Here is a 27,717-nt window from a genome sequence, read left to right as displayed (position 1 = left end):
TTGCTCCATGCAAACGTCCGCATAAAGGTTCGGTTGCAGAAGCTCAGATTTGCCATGACAATGGCAGATCACATATAAGCTGGTGCTGGCTGTTAATATAGAGCAAGCAATAGATATGTATATATAATAAAGAATTATATACATTCATGGATCTTTGTTAGATTGACTGTTTATTGACAGCAAACATATAACAACCAACTGTTCTAATAAAGACTACTTAAATCTAATATAAGGCAACTCACATGGCTGGACATAAACTGAACATATTCGTATTTGTTAAAAAACTTAATTTGTCAATAAGTTAAAGCATGATCAAATTCCTTAAGATAATGAAAACTGAGATAGTGATTTGTAGATTTTATAGGACAGTGTCATAATGGTCACATCCAATATAGTTGTTGGAGCACATCAAACAAAAATATACATCATCATAAGGATGATTGAAAGCATGTGTTTGAGACTCACGCCTCCATTTTATTTCTTTTGTACTTTTTTTATTGTCTGTTTTTTTTGGCTGTACTCTGGTTATGAGCTGCCAATGTTAATATATATATATATAGCGATTCTCGTATGTAGTTATTTATGCGGACTATGTTTTTAGCTGAAACCGTTCAACTTGGAAGGCCGCCGCGAATAAATGCGGGGGCGCTGAAAGCGAGTCCAATAGGTGGCACGCCGCACCCACTCTCTCGCGCTAACGTGTCGCCACCCAGACACTCTAATTGCCGCGTGTCAATATTCTAACCGTTCAACCCCTTGCGCATCCGGCGCACATTAGCTTTTCCCGCTTAATTTTTATCAATCCCTCCTCCCCCCCTGGCTTCGACTTGAGACCCCGACCCCCATCGCTTTGCGGTCCCTTCGCCGCCCTCCATCCTTTAGTCCGCCTTCCACCGCCTCTTAAACACCGCCCCCCGCGCCAATTTTTCTTGAACTTTTTTGTTTTTTCACTTTTTTGCCGATCGAAGGGCTAGGGTTTTGGAGTCCTGGAGATGCCGTGGAGCTCGATCCGTGACTCCCGTGACGCCGCCCGTGAGAATGCCCCAACCCCGATGGCTCCCCCCGTGCCCCCTCGATCCTTCCAACGCCCAATTGCTTTCTGAGCACGTCACACCCTCCCAATGCGATCTATATCCGCCTACAGGATCCAATTCCCCCCTCTTGCCCCCCCGACATCGCCTGCCGCCGGCCGTCTCCAAGGCACGCCGGGTCTTCCTTCCCTCCCGCCCGCGGCCGGCCGCCGACGAGGCCCGCCGCCCCGTGCTCCAACCCGATGGCGGATGGGAATTGACCGTTCCCGTGGCGGTGGATATGATCGATGACCAGGACGCGGTGCCGCTGCAGCGGCTGTCGAGTGATGGTGGGAGTAGTAGCTTTGGTGGGAGCTTGTTCACGATGGATGGGAACGTGCTATCGGGGACGACGACGACAGGGGTTGGAAGCAGCTTTATGGTAGATGGCGGGGAGTTGAAGGACGAGCCCGGTGATCGGAAGTGGGCGCAGAGAGCGAGGGAGAGCTACTATCTGCAGCTCTCGCTTGCTGCTCGGCTGACGTCGCAGGCGTTCTTGGCGGACCAGCCGGACCTGCTTCCGGAGAGCGCGCAGGAGATTTGTGGAGTCTCGTCAGATTCAGACACCGTGTCATATCGTCTCTGGGTATGTTTCGTTTCTGATATGATGCCAAAATTGGGCTTCTCCCCTTCTAATATCCATGTTTGGTTTCAGAAAGCAGACTGTTTTGGAATTGTTATAAGGAAATGGCTAGTTTTAGGGAAAAATGTGTTTTTGTTTGTTAAGCTTTCTAGGTGGAAACGGAATACGAGGATTAGAGTAATGTCTGATTTTGTTTTGCTTGTTGAGCTGGGCACGTGTCTTGCCTTCCTCAGACATATTCTGTTCCTAAAAGTAAAGCCAGAATCAGATCTTTTCAGTAAAAGGAAAATATTTTGTTCATAAAAACTTGTATCGGGAAGAGGGTCGGATTAGTTCTATTTATTAAGTATGTTTCATTTTTCCAACATACAGGCCAAACTGCAATTTGTTAATACACATATTTTGACTTAATTTGCTTGTCATACGGAAAAAGGAATTCTATGTTGTAAGCCAAATTATTTTTGCAAGAATCTCCGATGTATGGTCGTTGGATGGGTCCTCTTGCATGATTTAGCTTGATGTGAATTTAGTTAACATACATTTTTGGTTTAGATTGCATTATTTTTCTAAAAAAGGTTTTGTTCTTAAACCTTTCTTTATGAGTAACAGGAGTGCATATATCCATTCTTGAAACCAAATCCTTGTGATTTTATTTATACTGTTATAAGAGCTTTTGGCAAGCATCATTTTAAATGGTGTTATCTGATTTTTTTTTTCCTTAAGTAATTCAAGATTTCATATTGAATATAGAAATCATGTTGGGCTAACCTTATCTTTTCCTAGTTTGCGTTAAAAATTAGCTATCAGCTATTTAAAGCTTTTCTCCTTTTCTCTGTAATGATCCATGTGCCGTTTGTAATAATTTAACAAGGGATAACAGTAGAATCTATGCTAATTGGAAGCGTGTCTCGGATAAATTTTTGAGATGGCAAGCTCTTTTATGTCCATTAATGTGGCAACATTTTATGGTCCTTCTTGAATGATTTTGATGGATAGTCAATGACTTTGTGCCCTTCATGATGAACTAATAAGAAGTTTCTGTATAACTAACTTTAAAAATGATAGGTTCATGCGAGAGATATATGTGTGAAAGGCGTACATAGACAAACAAGGAGTTTTCTTGAATAAGTCAATTGTTGACAAGGAAATCTGCAGATTTTGCTTATATACCGTAAAAAAGCATTTGACAGAGAAGCAGGTTTATTTGTGTTTGTCAATTAGAAGTAGAAATTGAGGTATTCAGATTGGAAGTTTCATTTGTTCCAGCAAATTAAGTTGGCTTCTTAAGAAGAGGATGTTGTTTCAGCACATTCATCTATCTGTCTTTCAATCAAGATAACTGAACAATTGAAAGCTTTTAGCTGATTTACTGTCAATTGTTTGTGCAGGTAAATGGTTGCTTGTCATTTTCCGATAAGATATCTGATGGGTTTTATAACATATTGGGAATGGATCCACACTTGTGGGCCATGTGCAATGAATCAGATGAAGGAAGGAGAATACCCTTGTTGATGTCACTTAAAGCAGTTGATCCTGCTGAGTCATCATTGGAAGTTGTCCTTGTTGACAGACATGGCGATTCTGGCCTTATGAAACTTGAAAATAGAGCTCTAGAGCTGTATTATGCATCTGGAATTACCTTAGAGCTTGTAAAAAAGCTTGCCAGACTTGTTTCAGATTCTATGGGGTATGTCCGTGATTATTTAGTTGCAGATTACTTAGACATCTTATTATTGGTTGTTTAATTTGAGTATATTTTGGGAGTTTGAAGGGGTGCATTCAAAACAGAGCAAGGAGATCTCTATAGGCAATGGAAAAGACATAGTAAACAGTTGAGAAACAATCAACAGTGCATTGTTATCTCAATAGGTAGCCTGTCTTTTGGCCTTTGTAGGCACCGTGCCATTCTTTTCAAGGTATGCAATTCTTTACATACTACCCCTGCTATCTTCAATACAGTCCTGATATAGTACTACTGCTATATTTGTGAAGATTTGTCCATTCTGTGCTTTCAAGATGTTGTTCTGCCAAACAGTTATGGTGAATCAAGACTCAGCACTCGTGCTAAGATATTTAAGTAACGTTGACCGAATAGGTGCCGTCCTTGTTGGCTGGAGAAAACTACCGTCATTCATATTTGAATGGAGAAAATTTGATCAACATGTGTTTTATATACCTCTGATTTTATAATAAACACCTTTTTTCTCCTATAGACCTCGTACTTTTGTAAATTTTTCCCCAAAATTTCCAGGTTTATAACAAGATGGTGATCTGTACAACTGCTGTGGTTATTTGGATGTTTGTTTCTCTGCTTGGGCAGAAAATCTTGTAAGAGTAGTTTGTGAAAAAGCTTATTCTAATTTTCTAGCTCTTCTTTTACTCTCCTTTCGGGTGGCCCTCAACACTTCATGTTTTTGTAACAATCATTATATTTATTATCAAAATCAGATATTTAAGCTATGCAAGAAATGTGAAAATCTGATATCTAATGTTTAATGATGCTGGGAATTTGAGGAGGAAATCATGGCTGAGCAGGGCATAGATGTCAAAGGGACATTCAAAATTAGATGTATCTATTGAAACCAATTATGCATGTCTAAAGAAACCTGCCTCTAGGATGAGTGAGTGAGGATTTTCTAGCCTGTAACGTTAAAAAGACAGATCATGAAAGTACATTATTAATTATGTTAATTATTTTCTATTAAAATCATGTCATAAAACATAAATATGGGCCATTATTTACGTTCTTATGATGTTTTATATGAACGCTTTATTTGCCTTTCACAAGATTGGGGCAGAAGAATCTTGAAAATAGATTATAGAGTTGTCCTTTTGCAAGAGCACAAATGTAATTAGGGCAGCAGCTCTTACATTTTGTTTTAAAATATGCAGGAACTGGCTGACTACATAGGTTTACCATGCCGGATAGCTCAAGGTTGCAAGTATTGTTCTTCAGCACATCCTTCTTCTTGTCTTATCAAAATTGATGATGGGAAGAAATCATTACGGTAAGTCCCTTGTAGTTCTCTGAAGCTTAGTTTTCTTACTCTTTTGTTTTACTTCATAATCCTCTAGTAGACAAACTTCCCACTCATGAATCATGATACATCACTGAAACCATTTCTGACTTCTAAGTCACTTAAGAGTTGTTTCTGAGCAGAAGTATAGGTTAGAAGTAATTGGTAAGATCCTAGAACCATTGGTCATCACCTATTTTAAAGTTGATTGCTGTCAAACACATACAGTGCATAGCCTAAGGTAATATGCTATACAATTGTAGCCATGCTTCTTGATTAACAACCAAACAGATGAGTCTAACTACTAAATGAACATGACCATGCCTGAGACAAATAATATTAACATGTTTAATATACTCAGATAAGTAGTAAAACACAACAACCACTACATACCTAAAGAAGCAATACTGAGAAACTTCAAGGCTGTTCATATAAATGTCTTCTTAGGAGCTGATTCAAGTTTTAAGGTCGGATGCCACAAGTTCTGATGTATTTTATAGCATCTCTTTTTCATTCCTTTCATTCTCTCTCTCTCTCTCTTTTAAATAAATTTAACAGGGAGTATGTGGTAGATCTACTTGGTGAACCAGGAAATGTCCATGATCCAGATTCATCCATCAATGGGAACTTACTCTCATCTGTGCCTTCACCATTCCAAGTTTCTTGCTCGGTAGGTTGCCAAAATTATTATAGTGCTGAGACTCCATGGAATCAGATGCTAGTTCAAGAACATGCAGGTGCCCTTGTTGCAAATGCTCATTATTCAGGTAATATATATTTTTTTGCCCCATGTTCCTACCTCATGATAGTTGACTGAGATTCTGGTGGTACACAACTACTTAAATGGATATGTTCAATAAAAATGGCAGTATTGGCCGGAACCAAAAAAACCAAGTTGCCTTATGGGCACCCAAAATCCCATTTAGCAGGTATCTTCTATAGTCTGTTACCAAGATGAGGCCTTGTTGAATATTTCTTCCAAAAGATATCAGTCATCCTTCCGATAAATTGTTGGATGTTATTAAATAGTTTCCAATCTTTTATCAAGAAAATGAATATATGAGCCTTTGATTGTATATATTTGTTTCAAGGTATGCTGAATCGACCGGTTCCGGTCGGTTCAGCCTGTACCAAACCGGTGCCGACGTGCACCGGTATGGTACAACATATAAAAACGGTCCCGACCCAAACTGGGTCGGAACCGGTTGGTTCCATACTTGTACCGATGCGAACCGGGCCCGGTTCGCACCGGCCTAATTATTTTTTCCTCGCGCGTGAGCGCGCCCCGCGCGCTGGGAAAAGCGCCCACACGGGCAACTTAATGCCACAAAGTCGGGAAAAACGCCCATGGACTCGTAGATTTTTTTTTGGGGAAAAATGTGCAGACGCGGTTTCCTGCGCTGGGCAACGTGCCCACGCGGGCTGGCAGCCAGCGTGCCTACGCGGGCTGGCAGCCAGCGTGCCTACGCGGGCTGCTGCCAGCCCGCGTGGGCCATTTAATGCCACTCTGTGGCACTTAACGCGCGCGGACGCGTTGTTTTTTGTTTTGTTTTTTTTTTATGTCCGCGCTTGCGCAGGGCCGCGGATGAGCGGTACTGGTGCTCGTCGGTACGGTCGGTTCGGCAAACCTTGATTTGTTTGGTTATTGGTTATCATGTTACCATAGACTTTCCAATTATGCGCATGGTGTTCTCAAACAATGATGACATCTAATATGTTTAACTGAGAGTTGAATTTCCTAAAGTGGGCCAGAAGGTTCTCAACTATGCTTGAAGATTCTCAAGGGCAAATCAGTTTTACTCACCAAAAATTAAGCACGGGCTTACCTCGTTACCTGTTGAGACTTGTTTGAGTTGCAACATTTCAACTGCCCAAGCTGCATGTTCTAAGCTAGTTTTGTTTCTTCTATGCTTGTCATCATATTTGTTCTTGCTTTCTATTGAATCTTATTTGCTTGGGGTCTTTGTATCTTGTGTTCATGGTTTCTTGTTATTACTACTACATAATATTTACAGAGAAGCATGTACCTAATTGAACTTTGAAGTTTGGACTATTCTCTGCTGTTAGTTGTCAAAGCCCTTGCCTCTCAGTTAAGAGTTCGTATAAATGCTATGGCTTCTTTCAAGCAGGATTCTAACCTAACTTATATTAGGTATCTTGGATGCAGTTGCAAGAACCTCTATACACAGAAATACCAAGGTTGTTGAGAACAAAGATTTTGTTCAAGAAGCTTATCAGAAAGGTATTGCTTCGAGATGTAGTCAATTCACAAAGAATTGGAATGACGCATCTGAAATACAAGTATCCCGACAACTGGAATGGAGGGAAACTGGAGTTAAGGGTGAGAATAGCAAGGGTCCTTCAAGAGTCGCCATACCAAGACACTTGAGTCTTGAACCTTCTCTTGTCATGGACTGGCTTGAGATATCCTGGGACGAATTGGAAATCAAGGAGCGCATTGGTGCTGGTACTTCTTTCATAAAAAGATTGCATTGGACAAGCATATACCTACTATATAGGACTCTTTTTGTTAATATAATTATGCTTTATTTCCTCTCATACTATGAGTTTATGCTTATTTGCATATTTTCCATCTTTAGGTTCATTTGGAACTGTGTACCGTGCTGAATGGCATGGATCGGTAATTAATCTATACTTCTGTATTCCTGATTTAAGTCACTTATATTCAGTTATTAAATTAAAGTTTATTTGGGCTTTACATCCAAAAGATGTCACTAGATTGAATTATGCACCTATACAGAAAGCAATCTAATGCTTTTCCCTAATTGAGATAATAATGCAAATGTTGCCTCTACGATTTTCAAAGAAACAAGTAGATCATTTTTTATGAAAATGGTCTATGCAGCTACATATGCTGTCACATGCATATGTGGCATCCTGGCTGCCCCTCATAGAATCAAGGCCTTCTGTATGTCAATGGGCTGAATGACATTTGCCCAACTAGCATGCATTAGCCCAAGCCCGGATATTTGGCCCTGCGCCTCCTTTATAAGGTTTATCTAAATTTATACTGATTTATTTCTATTTTTTACTTTTTTACGTATTAGTATTTTTTTTTTTACATATTTATCAAATATAAGCTGCCTAGGTGCAGTAGCAACGTACTGCCTAGGAACTATGCAGTAAAATGCAGCTGCTATTTGAAACATAAAACACTGACTTATTTAAAAAGAAGAAAGATCCAACGTCATGAGTCAAGTACCACCATCACCACAGAAGTTAATAAGTACATAACCAGAAGGGTAAAGACCCCCCCCCCCCCCCCCCTCCTCTCTTTTTCTTCAGTTTGTGGTATGTAAAAAGAGTGGTAAAATGTTATGTTACCACTTCTATTCTTCAAAGAATTCCACTTAGTTAAACTAGCTGCTTTAATTGGACTACTCGTTTGAAGACTTATTCAACCAAGGTCTAGTCCAAATCCTGCCAAATAAGTCATCCGCATCCATAATATGTGTTAGCTAAATACCGTATTGTAAAAAACAAGCAGAAAATGGAAAATATGATGTGGAGTGAAAGACTTAGCTTGGATGTAGAAGTCTTTCTCTCTTCATTAGCTTTTCTGCAACGTTTGTTTGCTGAAATTTTGTTCTACTTTATCCTTCCATAAATTAACACTATACAATGGAAGAATCTGTTTCACTAAAATTGTGAAATGCAGGATGTTGCAGTGAAGGTTCTTGCTGACCAAGATTTTCATGAAGATCAGCAGAAGGAGTTTCTAAGAGAGGTATATCTGTACATATACTGAATATGTAATTGAAAAATGAAGGCTTTTTATAAATTTAGTAATGCATAAATAGTAACATCTTGATGAATTCTATACAAAATTAATTAGAGAATCAATAGCATCTGACATTAATATCCACTTATGAGCTCTTAATTGTTAATCTATTTTCACTTCTAGTATTATAAGATGTAATCAGACTTCCAGTACTTTTGTGATCTCTTTTTGAGAATGTTTTTGCTGAATAAAAATTTGAACTGCAAATTCTTTGCTCAAGAATTCGTGCCAACAAAACTGATGCTTAGCTCATTCACTAATTAACTTTATTCATACAAGTCGTCATTGTATCAACAAGATCATTAATCTAGCTTGAGATACATTTTGCTATTATTCGTTGGTTTTTGAGTATCATGATTCTTTAGATTCACTAGTCTGTGTCATCTAAAAACAGATTTGTTTGATGCATAATCAGCTACATATTAAGGTGCTGTTTGGTTGCCTATTAATTTATTAAAGTTGATAATCATGAAACTTGATTTTGTGAAAAGCAGGAGACCTGTTTCTCGTCAGATTCATTTTTCAGTTTTTCAGTCCTTTGCTCTAACCTGCTGAGCTACCTGAACCACTTTCCTAAAGTCGCTTTTCCTCATCTATGAGCGCCCTAGCAGCAGTGGAGGAGCTTGCTCAAGAACCGAGATCCGGCCAGGGACTGGACGGCCCTCGTTCAGTCAGGTGTTCTTCGCTATAGACTCCACCAAGAACAACATTATGACCTATCAGGCTTTTTTTTTTAAAAAAAAAAAACAAGTTTATGAGAAGCAGCAAAGCAAGTGTTTCGTAAAACTCATCTATTTTAGGTTTTGTGTAAGCACATAATGATAAAAGCAGAAAACCGACAATTCCTTAGTGGATTTCAATATCTATGCTATGGTTTGAACAGCAGATCAAATGTGAGGACCAGTGATCAGTACCTCTGTTCTTAACTGATTTAATCATAATAAGTTGGTTATGAAGAATTGGATCGGGGAATGGTATGTGTGTAAGATGGTGAAGAAAGGTTTCAAGAGACAAAAATCCTGGAAGAACTGAGAGGAGAGGATTTGAGATACCTCTAAATAATATTTAATATAAATATATATATATATTCCATTATATTCCTTATATTATAGATAATTTATATTTATCTATATAACCTCAAGACAGGTTAGGCTGGGTTAGTAAGTTTTTGCCAACCTTGCCTGGCCAAAAAATTGATTCGGTCAAAAAAATTAAGCCTGGCTCAACACAATGGACCGGATATCCCTGCCTAAGCCTGTCCAAGATTAGGCTGAGCCTCATTTGCTCAGGTCTAGTTTGAAATTAGGCTTCAGTGTCACTGGTCTGCTATGAGTTTGATTATTGTACTCAGAAGCCTATCCTAAGGCTATATCAATGCGAAGAAAAAAAAAATCCAAATTACTTGTTATAGCATTGTTTCACCTATTGCCCAGCAATCATTTCATCCATACATAGTTGCTCTACAAAAAAAAAGATATAGAAGAAAACAAGTCACTTAGTGAAACCTATGTCTTGTTGCATCATTTCGCATTATTACAACCATGCTAGGATCTAGGAAGCAGTCATAATCATTGTGGCTTGAAATTTGTCAGGGTGTGGAATTCCTGTATCAGTGTAATCACCATCAACATTTTTTAGGAGAGGCTGGTTGATTGTCCAGACTTAGGTTATAGTACTCTGAATTGCAGTGGAAGGTTGTGATGATTTAAAAAGGTCCAAGGGTAGTCTGTCAATGAGGAGCAATATACAGATATAAATGTATTATTTGACATGTTGTCAATTTTTCAGTTGCTAGTGTTTTCAAAGTGAGAGTGCGTTAAATACCCTTACATGGAATATTTTGCACAAATGTTTAGTATAATTTTATGATCTGTTCATTGTGTTCAATTCTCAGCCTCTTTGTAATTACAGTGATTACTTACTTTATGACATGATATACTATTTAAAATTATACATATTGGGATATCATACCTACTTAGTAGATTAGTACAGATTTGCAACCTTCAGTACATTTCCCGTTGAGTTCCTTAAGCTTTTGAATTCAGTCAGCAGAGAAATGATAATGTTTTCTGTTTTCATAGTTTCCTAAAACGGGCAAACTTCATTTTATTGTAATCTACCATTTGAGCTATGGCGTTCACAAGTACTAGAAAATGAGATATATTGGACATCATACAGCCATACATACAAAGAGGCTTTAACATGATCTGCTGGATAACCCTGTCAAAATGAGTATATACAGTCTGGATGACATTTGTAATTAACATGAAGCTTCTTTGACGTATAATGGCACCTTTTTTCCTCTTTGCACTTATCACAAGTGTTCATTATAGGTAGTTCACCAGTTTCTTATGTTCTATCCTAAAGCGAGATCATGATCACTTGTAGGTTGCAATAATGAAGCGTGTTCGACATCCAAATGTTGTACTTTTCATGGGTGCTGTCACCAAACGCCCTCATTTGTCAATAGTGACGGAATATCTGCCAAGGTAACCTGGGGTAACATGGTATAAAATTTTGGAAACAAAAACTGCTTTGCCTTAATTACTATTTTTGCTGTAGTCTTTTTAATATCTTCGAGAAACAGGGGTAGTCTTTACCGTCTGATAAATAGAGCAGCCGCGGGAGAAATTTTGGACCTCCGACGTCGATTGCGTATGGCACTAGATGTGGTTTGTATACCAATGCCCTGTTTTCGCTGATGAGAAAAGCATAAATTTCATTAAAATTTGAATCATTGTCCAAATCCAGGCCAAAGGCATCAATTATCTCCATTGCCTCAATCCTCCTATCGTTCATTGGGATCTTAAATCTCCTAATTTGTTGGTAGATAAGAATTGGTCCGTGAAGGTAAGATCTAAATTTTGCAAATTTTATTTTTATTGTGCATGGAACACCCCCCCCCCCCCCCCCAACACAACCCAAACAAACAAACAAAAAAAATCTTCCTTTTTATTCCTCTGCGGGAAAAATCCTCCCCCTCCCCTTATCATGCTATTATGTATGCAGGTCTGTGATTTTGGTTTATCCAGATTCAAGGCAACCACTTTTATATCCTCAAAATCTGTTGCTGGAACGGTTAGCATTTATATTCTTCTGAAGTTCTGATTCTATTCCACATTTTATAGTTTGACATGTGCATTGGTGTTGAAATTTGCTTCATGCACTTCCACACCTCTTCTATGTAGAAAGAAGAAAGATCTTTTGCATCTTGGCTTATAGCTTACAACTGATGCTTTTTGTCGGGTATTAATTTTTGTTAATTCTTCAATTAGTTTTCTGGAATTTTTCAGAATTTATATGCATGTTTACTTTGATGTTCTGCATCTTGCTTAGTCACTGGATCATTAGTTGACTTGGAAGGTTTGACCCTTAAAGCTTAACTTCCATTTTATCCCACATTTGATGGGAAAGATATAAGTTTATTTTTTACATTACCTTTCCTCCTTGCCTTCTGAATTTTTTTGTAGGCCTTTTGGCCCATAGCAACATGACTGTGTGGCTTGGGCAAGCCATGAGAATTCCTTTTTTCTGTTTTTTTTTTTAACCTCCGGAGAGCTGGGTATCTGTTGCTTTGCGTTAAGGACGTTACAATGACTATCTGTTGCGTTGTCTTAAAGTCACGTCACGTGGCTCTCTCTTAGGGAGGCCATCTATTGTTGACTGCTGGACTGTGCTCTTGATTGTTACACTCACCAAGTTCAACCTCTCTCTCCATCTCTCTCTCTGGGTGTGTGCATGGATGGGCGGGCAGGTGTGGGCGACTGCATGTGCGCACGTGCATGCCCGTGCGCACATGGATGAAGGAATGTTGCAGTAGGTTGACGGTCAGCTTAAAACTATTGTGACATTATATGAACCTGAATCTGTATATGAGTTTGAGTAATATGTTTCTGATTTCATTTGTAAGTGTGCTTGTGGATATAAATACAAGTTTATTCTTGTTAGCACTATTCAGATATTCTGAAAAATATTCGTCTTAGAATGAGAAGATTGATATTAGCATGATGTTGTTGCAAGCTGTGCTTCTGTTTGGCATTATACAAAAATACTCAGCATGAAATTTCTGCCCTGCAGCCTGAATGGATGGCCCCAGAATTTCTCCGGGGAGAGCCATCAAATGAGAAATCTGATGTTTACAGCTTTGGAGTGATCCTATGGGAGCTTCTTACAATGCAGCAACCTTGGAGAGGTCTTAGTCCAGCACAGGTATTTAATTGAGTAATTGTTATTATAATTCCTATATATTTCTTTTTTGTTTGCCCATCAAACAATGCCTGCCATCAATATGATATTTTTACTTGAAACTTATTTTGAGTATATGTGCAGGTAGTTGGAGCAGTTGCATTTCAGAACAGAAGGCTCACAATCCCTCAAAATATTTGTCCTCTGTTAGCCGCTCTTGTGGAATCATGCTGCGCTGAGTAAGAGTGCTTTCTCCTATATTTGATCAGTTGGCTATAGACATATAAATAGGTTTAACAAAAACAACCTACTTCTGTAATCTTATAAATTTGCGCAAATTAATGGGATAGGTTGTGCATAAAGACTACCTCAAAATAGCTGTTCCCAGTGAAAAAAGCTTGTAAAGAATCAGCCAGCCACCAAGCGCACACATTTTTCTTTTTTTCAATGGTGAATATAATCATTAAAAGGGATTACTATTAACCATCTTTCTTCATTGTCCCTTTCCTTTTTCACATATATGAATTTCCTCATGATCCCTTTTTTTATCTTTTGCCAAGCCTCATATCTGAAACATTAACCATGCCAAAAATGATAGCCGAGTGTCTAGTACCACAAATCATGATGTTCTAGACTATGAACAAAGTCGAAAGGTTTGCGTTCAATTTAGAAATTACCCTCCTCTGCAGCATTTAGCATCTTCAGTGGAGAGAGAAATTACTTCTAGTGCGCATAGCAATGAGCCCGCATCTGCAGCATTTAGCATCTTCAGTGGAGAGATTATAAGTTAAATCTACAGGAGCTTCCAGGGGATTTTTGGATACACATTTTGAAATCCATCTAAGTTGGTCATGTCGTACTACCAAAATCAGTCAAGAACTCAAGGAATCAATCTCGGCTGCTTATGGGGTGAATTTCTCTGCAGCCTTTGAAATTCAGAAAAAGAGTTTGATCTGGTCTCAGAGGAAAAGAAAATTAGTACAGCCTGATATTTCTCAAAAATATAATTTACACTCTTCAATATTGCTTTTGGGGCGTAAATCATGTTACTAATTCAGTTTCTTATGCAGTGATCCCAGACAGCGGCCCTCCTTCTCAAGCATTGTCGATACACTGAAGAAGTTGGTGAAGTCACCGATGCCATCAGCACGGATGGGCGCCCCGTGAGGAATCATCATGCAGTTTCGTAGCTGTTGATTGGTCCTGGCAACTCTAATGTTTGTTAACCACGGAACAGTCTTAGACATAACTGAGCTTGCATGGTGCTTCTCCATCAACATATTCCAAAATATTGAAATAGCCAAATAAAGGGGGGGACGCCAGGGATGCGAATCTCCATCAAAAAAGACACCAGGGATGCGAATCTGGCACAACTGTTGTAGTTGCGTTTTTTTACCTTTCTCCCTGCTCCAATATAACATTAGTCGATGTTACATTTGAATGGATCGCATTATATTATCATAAAAGGAAAGGTTTATCATGGATTTCTGCAAGTATTCCCTTTAAAAGAATGTCTGGCACATCATAATTGCATCCTAGCTTGTACACACATTGGTTGGTATTTGTTCATCAAAACGATAGTAAAGCTTGACAAATATGGTAGCATAAAATCAATTGATAAAATGAATTTTGTTTGATGAAAACTGCCTTTGGGAAAGTAGTAGCTGCAGCTTGGAATGCCTTCCTGTGGAGAGACAAAAGGTTGTCAAGGCATTTATGGATTTAAATAATTGAAACTAAATCAGATCAAAAGAAGCTGAAAACGGGATTAAGAGATGGTTGCTTTTATCATCTCACCACCAAAATAGTTCAAAATCACTGATTCAGATTCTCCTTCATTCAATGGAAGAACAAAAGCTTTCTTAATAAAAATAGCGGAACGGGAAGAGAAAGAAAAGAGAATTTTAACATCTCTGATGGCTCAGCAAATTAAACTCAAACACAAGTAACCGCAGTTTTAGAAACTAGATTTTACAGTAACCATGATAACAGCAATTCAACAGCAACAAAGCCTGACAGATATTGTTGATGAAGATTCCGAAAGGCGTAGCCAGTCAGACTATTCGCTCTAGTTCCCTTGCATAACTCAGTGTTTGGTTGATTAGTTGTAGTGATGGTATCTCCTTACATGGTTGGGATTCCTTTGCCTTTTGGAAGAACACGCAGTGATCCTTAATCTCCCACTCAGGTTGCTCCTGTCAAACAGTAAATAAATACATAAAATTTGACAAATTTTATAATGATACCAACATGCCAAATTGGGCAATTCTGTGGTTGTCAACTCCCACCAAGTCTATTCCATAAATAACAGCCAGCAATCTCTTATATAACAAAAGTATGCTGTGAAAATGAAAGTACAACTCTACCTAACTTAAGCATATACTGTTTTCAGTTGTCAGAACCAAACTGAAAATATATTACAAATGAAAGTCAACTCTGCCAGGTCAAGGGGTCAGGTAACCGGTCACCACACCAACAGCGGTGTCAATTGGGCATGCCAGAAATATATTTAAAAACTAAAGGTTTTAAAGCACCTAGAGGAATGAAATGAATAACATTTATCCTTTTTAGACATAAGGGGGAGCTCCGAAGGTTGAAAGCACAACTTGTCACAATAGTCGGAAAAAGAAGGCTATCAAAACAAGGGGGAGCTCCCCCTCTCTTATCACAACTTGATGTAGTGTTCTAACATTTATAGCCTTCTCTATATCAAACATAAAAAACAAGGGGGAGCTCCTAGGGTTGAAAGCACAGACTAAGCTCCTGTTTAGACATAAGTTTTTAATAATTAAACAAAGAAGAGAGAGAAAAGGGGGGGAGAGAGAGGGGGGGGAGGGGGGGGGGGGGTGTTGAGGGGGAAGAACTCAAGGGCGTTCAATCTATATATCTGAAGGTCAGGCTTCAGGTCCAAGGCATATCTACTATAATGGTGAATGAGGATGTTGAAGAGCCACGAAACTTGCAGGTTTGGAACTGCAGCATTATAATATGTAAGGATAGTGAATATTTACTAAATTCCTTTGGAAATACAGCTATAAATGTGATAATGCAGAATTCACAGCCCACTGACTAATATAATAAGCATGGACAGTAATCTTAATCTTCAACAAGCTAAATTGTCAGAACTAGAGCCTATGTTGATCATTTGCAAAAATGACTCGTGCTTCCTCACCTATGATCTATTGTTCAAACGAAAGCACCATAGACATGAAATTGAGAGGTTAATATGGCATTAATTCATAGCATATGGCCAAAATATATTGGTAAGACTGCAGAGAGTTCTCTGTTGTAAATTACCAGCAGGAGATACTGTTGAAGGCACTTCTATCACCCAAGTACAATATTTACTACCTTGACAAGTTGGACAGAAGAGTCCAGTGCCTTGTCATGACCTGGGCTCGCTTGCCAGCTTTCGGATACAGTTTGTGCCATTCTAAGCTTTGGTCTATGCTAAAACTGCCTTCCAGTTGTGCATTAGCAAAACCATTTTGAAGATTAGCCCTTGGGAGCAAACTGGAAATAAGGGGCAGGTCCTTGTATCTGAACTGGTTGACTCTAAGGATGAAAACAACTAGCAGTTTACAGGCTGGAGAGCATGCAAAAAATTATTTGAAAGGAGAGGGGGAAGAGATACTATACCTCTCACAGACATTACTACTAAGACATTACTACTAAGATGCACCTTCTCTCAGACAAATGATTCATGCAGTAGAGAGAGAGAGAGAGAGAGAGAGAGAGAGAGAGAGAGAGAGAGAGAGAGAGAGAGATTCTCATGTTAAAAGCTGTCAAAGATCCATACCTCTGTTATATATTCAGAAAGCTCTTGATCAGAGGAGAACATCAAAATCTTCTTTGCATCATTAATTGATAAATAATCATAAGCTTTCTCACTGCAACCAGCTATTTCATCTCTGAAATAGAAAATGAGACTTAAGTATGGACCTCAAACTACTTATGAAAGAAACTACCAGCAATACGGAATGACCAATAAAAATTACCTTACAGTCTTTGCAAGAAGATCCATGAAATAAACGTATGTTTCATGTGGAACAGTTTGTCTGGCACTTAAGACACGGTTATAAGCACCTTCCATGAAAGATTGTTCCAGTTCCACAGCATGCTTAATACAAGGATTCTCTAGAGCACTAGATGGAAGGAGCTCTAGTTCCGTGTGGAATTCAGCTATTCTGTTCTGAACAAGGAGCCTTAGAAGATTAAGGCCCAAGATTGGATACTCTTGCAGTGATGGAAGAATAATACCACTAAAAAGGCAGAAAAAAAGGGTTTAACAAAAATTTAAAACAAAGAAAAGCAAAATAAGAGAAAAAGTCTAGTAGCCTGGAACCCGACTAGCAAAAATTAAATTAACTTTCTGTATGTATTAAACTTTGAGCTAGCCACCTTTAAAATTGATCGACAACATGATACTAGAGACAACTTTATAATTACCACAGACTAAAATTAAATATATATCGATCAATTTTCACTGCAGGATGAAGAGCTCTACCCAATATGAAGAGGATTTACTAACAAGTAGCCCAAATATAGATGAATAAAAGAATGCTGCTTTACAAGTTTTCTCATGAACCCAAATAACATTAGAGTCCATGGCAGATACTCTGGTTCCGTAAAAAGAAACCTTAACATAATTTAAGTTTGCAATGTTTGATGCCCTTACTTCACTCTGTTATACTGCGATAAAAGACATTTATTATAAGTACGCTCACATGAAAAATAATGCCATAAACATATATCAAGCAGGTTGAAATAATAAACATTTTTCACCTCTCAAAGAAAGTTGAGGTCCATTACATATTATGGTGCATAGATTATATTTAATCTTTGCTTCTCAATATGCTCACATGAAAAATAATATCTAATATATGAGTTCGACTGCACACTAAAATTTAAACTTTGGCAAAGATTTAACTATTCAAATCAATGATGGATCCTCTAAATTAGAAATCCCCATTGATTGTAATCTACACCTCACAATTGTCTAGAAACCAAAGTTATATGTTTTGATGGTCTTAACTTGTGCATCAAGTGAGTGGGAAAATGGATGGCTTTAATAGCATGTTATGATGTTCTCAATGATCTAGACATTGAAATTTATTGATCTTTTATAGAAGTATAATGCAGACATGTTTCAACATCATGATCAATAAAGTGGATTCTCAAACATTTGGGATTTTTGCACACAGGTTAGAAATTTCCATATGAATTTCTATTTCTTGGGATTTTTCAGAAATGTATATCAAATCATCAAAATCAATGACGCAAACACACATATGCACACATGCGTGCACACACACCAATTTTTTTATTTCTTGAGATTTTCAGAGATGTACGTCAAAATCAATTGCATGGACACAAACATGTAGCATTCGTACCTTAAACAAGCAAGGTAAGATTCTCGAACATAGTTTTATAAAAAAAATTCCTTTAGAATAATAACTAGAACAATGACTTATTCCATGTTCAATTCATAGCTCTACATCTAATCACATAAGGAAAGAGAAATGGACGTGAATATTCCAGTGTTATCCATTTATAGAAAATTTGGTTTTTTGATAATAAAGCTCATTACCACTTAGGGGCTATGAAGCCCATTGTGTCTATATTAGATAAGTATTGGATACTGATACCTGTTGGATACTTTTAAAATACTTATCGATACTTATTTTTAGTACAATATTCTCGAAATTTAGAGGATTCAAGTACTTCCTACACATACTTGAGATACTCCCCCAATATCACTAAGGATGGGGAACATTCTATCTTCTTTTATTTTTTGACAAATGTTGGCCTTTAATGATGAATCAAAGTTATAAAGACGAGATTGGAGAGCGACCTGGCAAAGGGTCTGAATCACCAAGTCATTGGTCTGACCCCTGGGTTATAAGTAAAAGTATATACAACTAATTTTTAGGATGAAAAAAAACTAATGACTAAAATATGTTAATGTGCTTGGATTATATCTGACATAAAATTTTACAAGTATCACAAACAACCTGAAATTGCATCTTGATGGTCGGGTGGTTGTGGTATTTTGGTTCAAGGCCAAAGATTCAAATCCTCGTACCAACTTATTGTTTGATAGGCTTTTCTTAACCCGTTGATCCAGTTTGGACCGCTCTTGCCACCGATTTTTTTTCTGTAAACTAGTTGGGTTAGCTGTTTCCTAGTTGGTCCAAACATGATTCCTGTTCCATATAAAAAACAGACTGGCCAGGACTCTGGTTCATCGCTATTTCGGTAGAGACCGGTCTGGTCCCTTTTTTATAATTATGTGATGAAAGGTTTATTATGGAGTTCTGTGATGTTAATACTGGTGTATAGAGTATGGATTATGATCCATTGATTTGAATGATGACTAAATGATGGAATTTGTACATCTTAATTCTATTGTTAAAGCACTAGTAGAAAAAAAAAAAAATCCATGTATAGGTTATACTTGGATTCATATAACCCCAATTGAAATCAACAACAGGCGAAGAATCCTGCATATAATACCTCTAATATAGATAGATGTTTTGCTACAAGCCTGATCACCACCCAAATCAAAAACAGCTTATGTGTCCCCCCAACCCTTTTTTGAAAAAAGTTATAGGTTGCTTGTTCATCCATCTATACATCCTCGGCCCCACATATCCCAATCTAGCTCAGATTCTCTCAAGGTCTTAAACTTCTAAACAGTCCACTTACTGACTGAGACAGGTCCAACAGTTTAAAAGCTAAAAGAACATCCGAATGTAACTAGAATTCTCCCAAGATCTTTAAGACTTGAACTCAAACAGTCAAGTTATTCACAATCTTTGGCGAAAGAATTTGTCAGAAGAAAAGGACAACTTTGGAATATAAGAAAGTCGGATAAAGCTATCAAACTCATAGTATGAGTTGAAAAGGGCAAAATTGGAATATAGGTTGGACAAAGCTACCAAACTCATCGTAGTAGATATAACTCAAAATCTATATTTATTCATCTCATATCTTAACCATATTGTGTCCTCCTTTTTCAAGATTTCCAGTATTAACATAACCATATTGTGTCATATCTGCATCCATGTGGAAACTTGGCAATTCTGATAGGAAGTCAATCAATGTCTATGAGCAAATGGATGAACAAATTTATAATGAATTGAAAATTGAAGGAGAAATGATAGTTTATAGGGCAAGGACATGTAGATATACAAGTAATTATACAGGCATGGAATGAGCAGTTAATGGACCACTTTAAATTGTCTCAGCATAGCTCTTGCTTTCTGCATAGGTATGTGATCAAGTCTGAGTCCAGATCTATTATAAATTAGTTCAGCCAGCCATTTACAGAGCAAGAGAGTGAAATGGAGACAGGAAAAGAAAAATGAGAACAAGTAAGAAGAGAGAAAATTAAGAGAAGGAAAAATTTCTGCATCAGTCTCTTTTCATACCAAACTTCAATCTGGAACAATCTAACTATAACATTTTATGAAATCTAAGCTTACTCTAGACTACAAACACTGAAAGAACAATTTAAAAAAGGAGGAGGAAAACGATCAGAATCAAATCTCTCCCATATTCCCTCAATATCCTCTCAAAAAGGAGCTTAATATCCAACAGCCAGCCAGATACCCTTAAATTTTTCACAAGAGATACTACAAATTTCAATTTATTAGTAGAAAGACAAACATTAATGAAAGCTTCAAGATTTTGAGCCACATGAATCTGGCCCGAGATGTCCACTTTCATGCTCTATGACAAGACAGCTTTGGTAGGCACGAAGTCAGCTTTGGTAGGATCTAGCTTATGCTACATATTGACCCAACCTACTTGCAGTCGTCGAACCCACTATTTTGTGATGAACTAAATAGACTATAATGCATGACTATCATGAAGACTGAAGTACAGCCCAAGGCCATTCTACCATGAACCATGGTGCTTAGCCAAGACACCAAGCAAAAGTAACCTCCATACTTAGGCCCATGGTTTGCCGAATTGATCCGAACCAAGTAGTTCGGCCCATATCAAACCGAACCCACACCGACCAAGGATGGTTCAGTTGTGCGGGTCGGTTCGGCTATAAAAGCCCCTTGAAAGGCTCGAATGCTCGATTGGTCCATCTCTCGCCTGCTCTCTCTGCTCTCTCAAGAAAAGCTATGGAAGGTTTGAGAAACCAAGACGCATGTTCTCTCACTTGCTCTCTTCGCCCTCTCGCCCACTCTCTGCCATCTCCACTCTCTTGCTCGCGGTAAGGCTTCCCTACCCCTCTTCCCCTCCACTTCTATATCCAGCCCACATCTCTCATCTCTCTCTCCAACACTGTTGACACTACCAGAACCTGCCACTCACTTGCTACTCTCTTCACTCGCAAGGGTCAAATGGCAGCCAAACCTCACCAGTTTCTCTCCCATTCCCTCTCTTCCTCTTCCTCTCTCCTTCCCCCTTTCTCACCAACCCCCCTCATCTCCGCTAGCGGCGGCAGTGCTGTGGTGGCTCCACCTCCACCTTTCCTCTCTCTCCCCCCTCCCTCCTTCTCCCTCCATTTTAGTACTTCCGGCATGGCACGGTATGGATCCATACTATACTGTATTAGCAGCCGACTGGTATGGGTCATGGTACCACTTATGCAAACCTTGCTTGGGCATATATAAAAATAAATAGGTGAAAATAAAGCAAATTTCTTTTGACCAAGGTTCGCCATCTCCGTACCAGACCACATACCGGTGCTACACTAGTACAGTGTCGGTACGGTATAGGATTTTGATACACCACCTATTCCGAATACCGATACCGAACTGGTACAGTACGGTACGCCTCGTACTGCCCGGTTCGGGCCAGTACGACATACCATGCTTTTGACTATGCTGTGAGATGGCAGAGGAAGGACAATGAATGGTAAAATGGCAATGATGATAGCCACAAAAATTGTCATGTAGTACAACAATGGGCTAGTGAAGGACTAACAAAATAAAGTTATTTCATTTCAAAATCAATAGGAGTTTCATAAAACATCTGAGTGACCCTAATTATCTTGGATAGGTCACACTAGGGAATAATTGTTCTAACTAGATTAACTATAGTATTAACAAATAAACATTGTTAAGGACAGCCCGAAGCCCAAATGGAAAAATTGGATGGCTGACTGTGGGTTTGACATGCATTCTTGAAAAGTGTCAAATTATGAGATAGTGTTGATCGATGAAAAAGAACAAAAATCAAATATTGAAATGAATTTATAGAAGAAAGCTTTAGAGGATAATGGCTTCAAAATTAGCAGTCTGATGACAATAAATATAACACAATTTTGGTAAAAACAAAAGTAAAGGTTAGGCCGCGACTAAGATTTATGGACAGAAGCTACCAAAAAGTGGCCACTTCATTATATGGGATTCATTATACAAAATAATAGGTAGACAGATGGAGATATATGTAATAAGAATAGAGCTAAATGGACTAAGTGGAAAGGTGCCTTTTACAGTACTAAATAATTGATGATTAATTGACAGCTTAAAGAAAAATTTCATAGAATGGAAACAGGGCTTATTATGTTGTACGGTTAAAAAATGTTAGGTAATAAAAAGGTCCAAGAAAACAAGTTGTGTGGAGCGTAAATGAGAATATTAAGATGCAAGTATGGTAAAACTAGGACAGAACAAGAAAATTGAATATATTAGAAGAGCTCTAGAAGTTACACAAATTGAGGAGAAAGTGATGAAAAATCAATTGAGATGGTACAAGCATGTAAATTCAAGGCTGGATGGTTATGGTATTGAGAAATAACAATTCAAGGGCCAATCAGTATATAGACCAAAAAATAAGGCCGGTATGAATATACAAGAACATGCAGAAGCAAGACAAGCCTGATGGCCCAACAATTTGGCCAGTTCATTTGCAGCCATAGAGAGAATTCATATACCTATCACAATATACCAAATGTAACTGATGGTTTTAACAGGCACTAATGGAAGGGCATTGGTTCATATAAAACAGAGAAAAGTAGTTGTTTACCATGTATCAGTGTAATAAGGTTTCAGCTGAAAGAAATCTCTCTCAAAGGCATCTTGGTCTTCAGTTTTCACGCTCAAAACAACAGCATGCTCATATATATCCCCTGAAATTTCTCCAACCAAGCAAGATGATTAGTGATTGATGTTTATAATGGACAAGGCAATCAACTGCATCAGATATATCAGGAAAAATCATATCTCATAAAGAAAAGCATGGAGAAACAAAAAGCAAATTCCAAGAATCACAAATACACCTTCATTGTCAACCAGAGTAAAGGTTTGTCACTGAAAAGGGTAAAAGAGAGTTGTAGAAGATAGGGCTGTGAAAATATGAAAGCAACATTCACTTCCAAGTAGGGTGTGACAAATTAAACTAAAATGAGAAGAAAATGTAACCATATGTTCCTAACTCCAATAGCTATAGATTTAAAAAAAAGGTAAAGATATAATGCAAAATAAGTTCATAAGGCGCTCAACCATCCAAGAAAAGAAACTGTAAGTTGTTAATGATCCACAGTATACCAAGCATGCAATCTTTTTATTGATTTGAAAAAAAAATATGACTGACGGTAAAATGAAATCAAACAAAATGCAGTTACTTATCCACATCAAAGGTTTGTCGTGTCTCAAACAATAAATATAGCCTCGACAGCTTTGATGGCCTGCAATAAACTGGAACTGGAATAGTCAATAGATAAGCAACTTCATCGAGAAGGTTTACTCCATTTATGTATCATCAGCCTATTCATTAGCTATCATTGGATGAAAGCAAATTTCACCATCACCTGGACAACAGAGTTCATATGGTTTGTTGATCACTTATTAGAACTCCAGGGAAAAACATCACAAGACTTATGGGGACATCTATTATGAATATAGCATGAACAACCTTCTTTGTCATGATTGATTTCCTTCTCAAGGTAACTACTTTAACTAATAGTTCGTTATCACTTATCCAAATTAAAACATCATCAACACTTTATGCATCACATGTACATCAGTCGATTTATTAGCTATAATGCCAAATCAAAAATTTTCAGTGTTACATTGATGAGACTATCTTAAGCTACAAAATAACGAATCAAATATCACATAAATAACATCAAAAATTCTGTTGATCATGATTGAAGTTTCTCTCATGTTCTCCTAACACCACATGTTAAAGCTAATATCACTTAAGAAGGGCACATGCTATTAGACTGCCCCTACTGAAGACCACCATCAAAGTAATAAGTAGAAAGCCATAATTTTCAGCCTGAAAGTCCGCTCTTTATGTCACTTACAGTGCTTAAACCAACACCTGTGTTTTCTGAAGGTGTAATACCACTAGCTATCTCTTTCAGTGATACAGAAACCAGTGAGAGATCATATGTGACAATATGATTCCAATCAAAGAATAAGCATGGAATAAATAAAAATGTTGGCTTGGGTATACACTTTAAAAAGAAGTGGAGGTGAAGTTGGGGAGAAAAAATAAAAATTGATGAAAGATAAAAGTTGAATTTATAGATGATGAAGTTTGAGAGAGATACTCATATGACATGATCATATACAAATAGCAGAAGGGCGCACATGTCTGAGTAGTTGGGAACATCAAAAAAGTTAGTGAAAGAAGAATCGAATAGAAGTGGAAAAGCATTTAACTTAGTTGATTTAGCTCTTTATAAAAAATGAACGACATGGAACTATTATAACTCAAACCCTAGGCAGCTAGGGAGGCATTATATTGTGGATGGTAATGATATTATCTATGCAAATATAGAGGTGGTGGAATGTATGCTAAGTAGCAATGGTACAGAAGGCACTAATTAGGTATAAGGTAACGACTTCGGACATGACTTCCAATTTTATTTTAGCCAATCAATAAATAAACAGCACACAGTTAGCCATATCTGTCGACCATGACAATCTCCGAGGTCGAAATTGTTTGGTACTTTCATGTCAAACATCTAATGTCTTCACGCTGATATAAGGGTTAAAAGAACAGTGTTTAGAAGTCAACTAAGTCCCTGACAATATAAAAGTCACTCCCAAAAGGACTGATTAGGCACCATGGATTGGAAAAGTACAACAAAAGAGAGAATATTTTCCTGCTAATGCATCCATACCCATCCTCACCATAAACACTAAAGCACTCACCAGTACCCCAAAAAACAAAGTGGAATAGTTCCAAGAAAACTGTGCTCAAGGCAGATTCAACTCCCACAAAGATACAAAAAGTTGATCACAGTTTTGGTCCAATATTCCAATTATGGTAGAAACGCTTCTGTCAATTTCACTCAAAAGATATTAAGAAGTAAAAGAAAAGAAAGCTAAAAATGGAAAACAAGATAAGTAAAGAAAACCATTTTTTTAGAGTATATTGTATTGTTTGGGAAGTGATATTTTTCCTGTTTAAAATGTAAATAATTTAAAAGAGTGAAAAACTGAATTGCTAATGCCATCTTTGTGAAGACAGCAAGATTTCATACAACACATTTTTAAGAGTATGGAAAAATGTAGAAATAGCCACATACACTGAAAGTGTTGCAAGAAGTCACATAATATAATAATATCAAAAGGCTTGGTAGCTGGAACTTTTACTTGCTATTGTCAGCTCCTCAACAGCATTAGGTGTTTGTTGAAATGATGGTGGCAGACTAGGAAATTTTGTCAATAAGACCTGGAATCAAGAAAAATATTACATACTAGAAGTCCAAAAATCTTCACAAATATCAGAGAAATGGTATTGGAACAATATAGCAATAGAAAATGAATGTGATTCACTGCAAGATTCATAAGATGATGGTCAACTTATATCATCGTATGATAGATTAAATGTATATATAAGGTAACCATCTATGACGAAGTATGTGCAATCATTTCAATGAAGAATCAATTAATATAGATTAAACTTACAAGGAAACATGTAATCTCATATAAAATGTTCTAGAGTTGCAAAATGTATAGTTTCTTCAAGACAAACACCTGATCTATTTTCTGAGTTATTTTATATTGAATACTTGTATCGATATTTTAGACACTTTGTATAAGTGCAAATATGTTATTGGAAAATTTAAATTTTAATTTCAACAAATTTATATACCATTGACTCATTTGATCACCATCAACATTTATACCTCTCACTAGTTCCTTGAAAGGTTTATTTGAAACCAACATGAACTCAAAACAAGTCAGGGCAATCATACCATGAACTTTCTGTTTTTGTCCATCAAAATGATTGTGTCATTTCCAAATACAGGGCATGAGATAGATTCCCAAAAAGAAAACAAACATGACCCTGATACTGACATAATACAAGGGCATTTTCCTATAGGGTCTGACAAACGAATGTAGGAGAAATAGTTGTAACTTTCCTTTTCCATGGTCTGGACAATAGACTTCATGTTCTTGATCATGCTTGTCCTCCCACCACAAATCACAAGGAAAAATATAGATGCACGCATACATATATATTAATCTAATAAAGTCCCTAATACCTCGTGTTAGAAAAGCTATAGCTTCCCTCTTGACCAGAATACATAAAGCAATGAAAAAGAGACTTCTCCAAATCCATTGTGCCAAGTTTCTGCAAAACTAAAGGTGCAACCTGCATCTTGCAAAATTATTGCTAAGTTATCGTAATATATTCTGATATTTACTTTCCAAACTAGTTCTAAATCCTTACCCTCCACACGATTCTTAGAATGAACAGCTAGTCACATAAGTGGCATGGATTGAAAACATCAATGGTCAAAATAGAACTCAGTTGAGTGAACTAGTTTTTTTAAAAATAAAAGAGGGTCATCTGAAACATGAATAAGTTGTTCTTAAATTTCTTTAAACTAAACAATTATGAATAAGCTGAACTCAGAACAAGTTCAACTAACCTGAAACGAAGGCAAATTTGTTTTCCCAAACTACCCAGCCCTCTTTAAAATTAAGAAACTAATTTAAATCCAGTAATAACTTTTTATGTAGTCAATCGTCAGTTAGTATAGTTCGCAACAGTAGCATGAAGTTGTCAATTAACATTACGCAAAACGTTTGGCCAACTATGCCTGCATGTTGTTATATCTATTGCTTCCTTAGATGACGTGCTTACGAAAGAATTAACCCACCCAATCTACACATATCCCTTATGGATTGTGTTAATGTTATCCTTGACCTTGTTTCACCCAAAAGAAACCTCAGTAAATCAACACATTATTTCTTATAATCGACCCATTTGAAACCCTAATTTTTTTTTGAAGTATTCCTCCTGCTACCATACTAGATATAAAATCAAATTGCTGGACACAAAGAAAATGCCTCAAGGTGGCATAGATCAAAGGGCTGTGGTTCAAGAAGGCAGAAGAGAATCAAACAAGATATCCTTAAGCGTAAAAGAACCCAGTTGCTGATCCAAAAGGATAAAACCCTGAACTTTGTACAAGACCAAAGAAAGCTTTCCCCATGAATTCTTCCAAGAATCCGAGACTCCCGATCATATCTATCAAAATATTAGGTTAGAAGGGGTTTTATATGATTCCAGAAATTAGAGAGAGAAAGAGATCACAGAATCAAGATCCAAGGAAAGAGGGCAAAGACCATCATGGCTGGAGAAAATCCCTAAAATCTAGAGACGATTGGAGCTCAATGACTCAACTTCTTTCGCTAAAATTGTTCAAAATCTTATAAACAACAACAACGAAAAAAAAAGTACCTTGAGTTGGGAGAGGAGATTGGTGCAAGTCCCGAAATCGTTCCTTATGAAGGAGGCTTTGAATCGGCCGAACAGCTGCGTCACCTCCGTCAACTGCGGATCCATCGCTCCCTCCTTTCTCTCCCTCTCTCGACCCTGTTCTCACTTCGACTTTATTTCCTTTCGGCCGCTCCCCTTTCGCCTCAGGGATCTGGTCGGGCATATAATGCGTCGTTCATCAAATATTAGGGCCCTACTCTTTTAGCGGGTTTCGGATCTTAGAATAGGCGTGCAAGACCTGGATCCAACATGGTTTTATTTTGGGTCGCGTTTCTGGTACGGTTCATTGGTTTGTGGAAAACTTTTTACGTATATCAGGTTATTCAGGACAAGTTGGGTCAGGCATGA

General features: G+C 37.6%; 2 protein-coding genes across 8 annotated transcripts; one reads left to right on the top strand and one right to left on the bottom strand.

Moving 5' to 3' along the window:
* The first annotated feature begins 824 nt into the window (after nucleotides 1–824).
* On the top strand, nucleotides 825–14,150 carry LOC103716188 (Protein kinase superfamily protein). 7 transcript variants are annotated; one of them, XR_015975775.2, is made up of 17 exons: nucleotides 825–1,656; nucleotides 3,042–3,340; nucleotides 3,425–3,569; nucleotides 4,546–4,661; nucleotides 5,229–5,437; nucleotides 5,540–5,599; nucleotides 6,823–7,137; nucleotides 7,271–7,311; nucleotides 8,350–8,418; nucleotides 10,861–10,961; nucleotides 11,060–11,144; nucleotides 11,224–11,322; nucleotides 11,482–11,550; nucleotides 12,550–12,681; nucleotides 12,802–12,896; nucleotides 13,347–13,566; nucleotides 13,728–14,150. XR_015975775.2 is itself a non-coding variant. In XM_088716776.2 (16 exons), the coding sequence occupies exons 1-16, from the start codon at nucleotides 1,039–1,041 to the stop codon at nucleotides 13,822–13,824; spliced, it is 2,535 nt and encodes an 844-aa protein (XP_088572902.2). In that variant the 5' UTR covers nucleotides 825–1,038; the 3' UTR covers nucleotides 13,825–14,150. The 7 variants fall into 7 exon arrangements, 4 of the variants coding, with proteins under 4 accessions (XP_088572902.2, XP_088572901.2, XP_008802317.3 ...); XR_015975776.2 differs by lacking the exon at nucleotides 5,540–5,599 and having other exon boundaries at nucleotides 6,838–7,137; XR_005511188.3 differs by lacking the exon at nucleotides 5,540–5,599.
* A 312-nt stretch (nucleotides 14,151–14,462) lies between these two features.
* On the bottom strand, nucleotides 14,463–27,538 carry RPN12A (regulatory particle non-ATPase 12A). The gene is made up of 6 exons (XM_008804120.6): nucleotides 27,331–27,538; nucleotides 25,230–25,308; nucleotides 22,648–22,750; nucleotides 16,656–16,919; nucleotides 16,457–16,568; nucleotides 14,463–14,852 (listed from the first exon to the last, which is right to left on the bottom strand). The coding sequence occupies exons 1-6, from the start codon at nucleotides 27,433–27,435 to the stop codon at nucleotides 14,712–14,714; spliced, it is 804 nt and encodes a 267-aa protein (XP_008802342.2). The 5' UTR covers nucleotides 27,436–27,538; the 3' UTR covers nucleotides 14,463–14,711.
* Between the last annotated feature and the right edge of the window lie 179 nt (nucleotides 27,539–27,717).

The sequence above is a fragment of the Phoenix dactylifera genome, chromosome 2, assembly GCF_051530095.1.
Source record: "Phoenix dactylifera cultivar Ajwa chromosome 2, Ajwa_hap1_PhDact_Kaust_v1.1, whole genome shotgun sequence".
Taxonomy (NCBI): domain Eukaryota; kingdom Viridiplantae; phylum Streptophyta; class Magnoliopsida; order Arecales; family Arecaceae; genus Phoenix; species Phoenix dactylifera.
The sequence above is the reverse complement of the archived record's forward strand: the minus strand, read 5'-3'. Positions and strand labels throughout refer to the sequence as shown.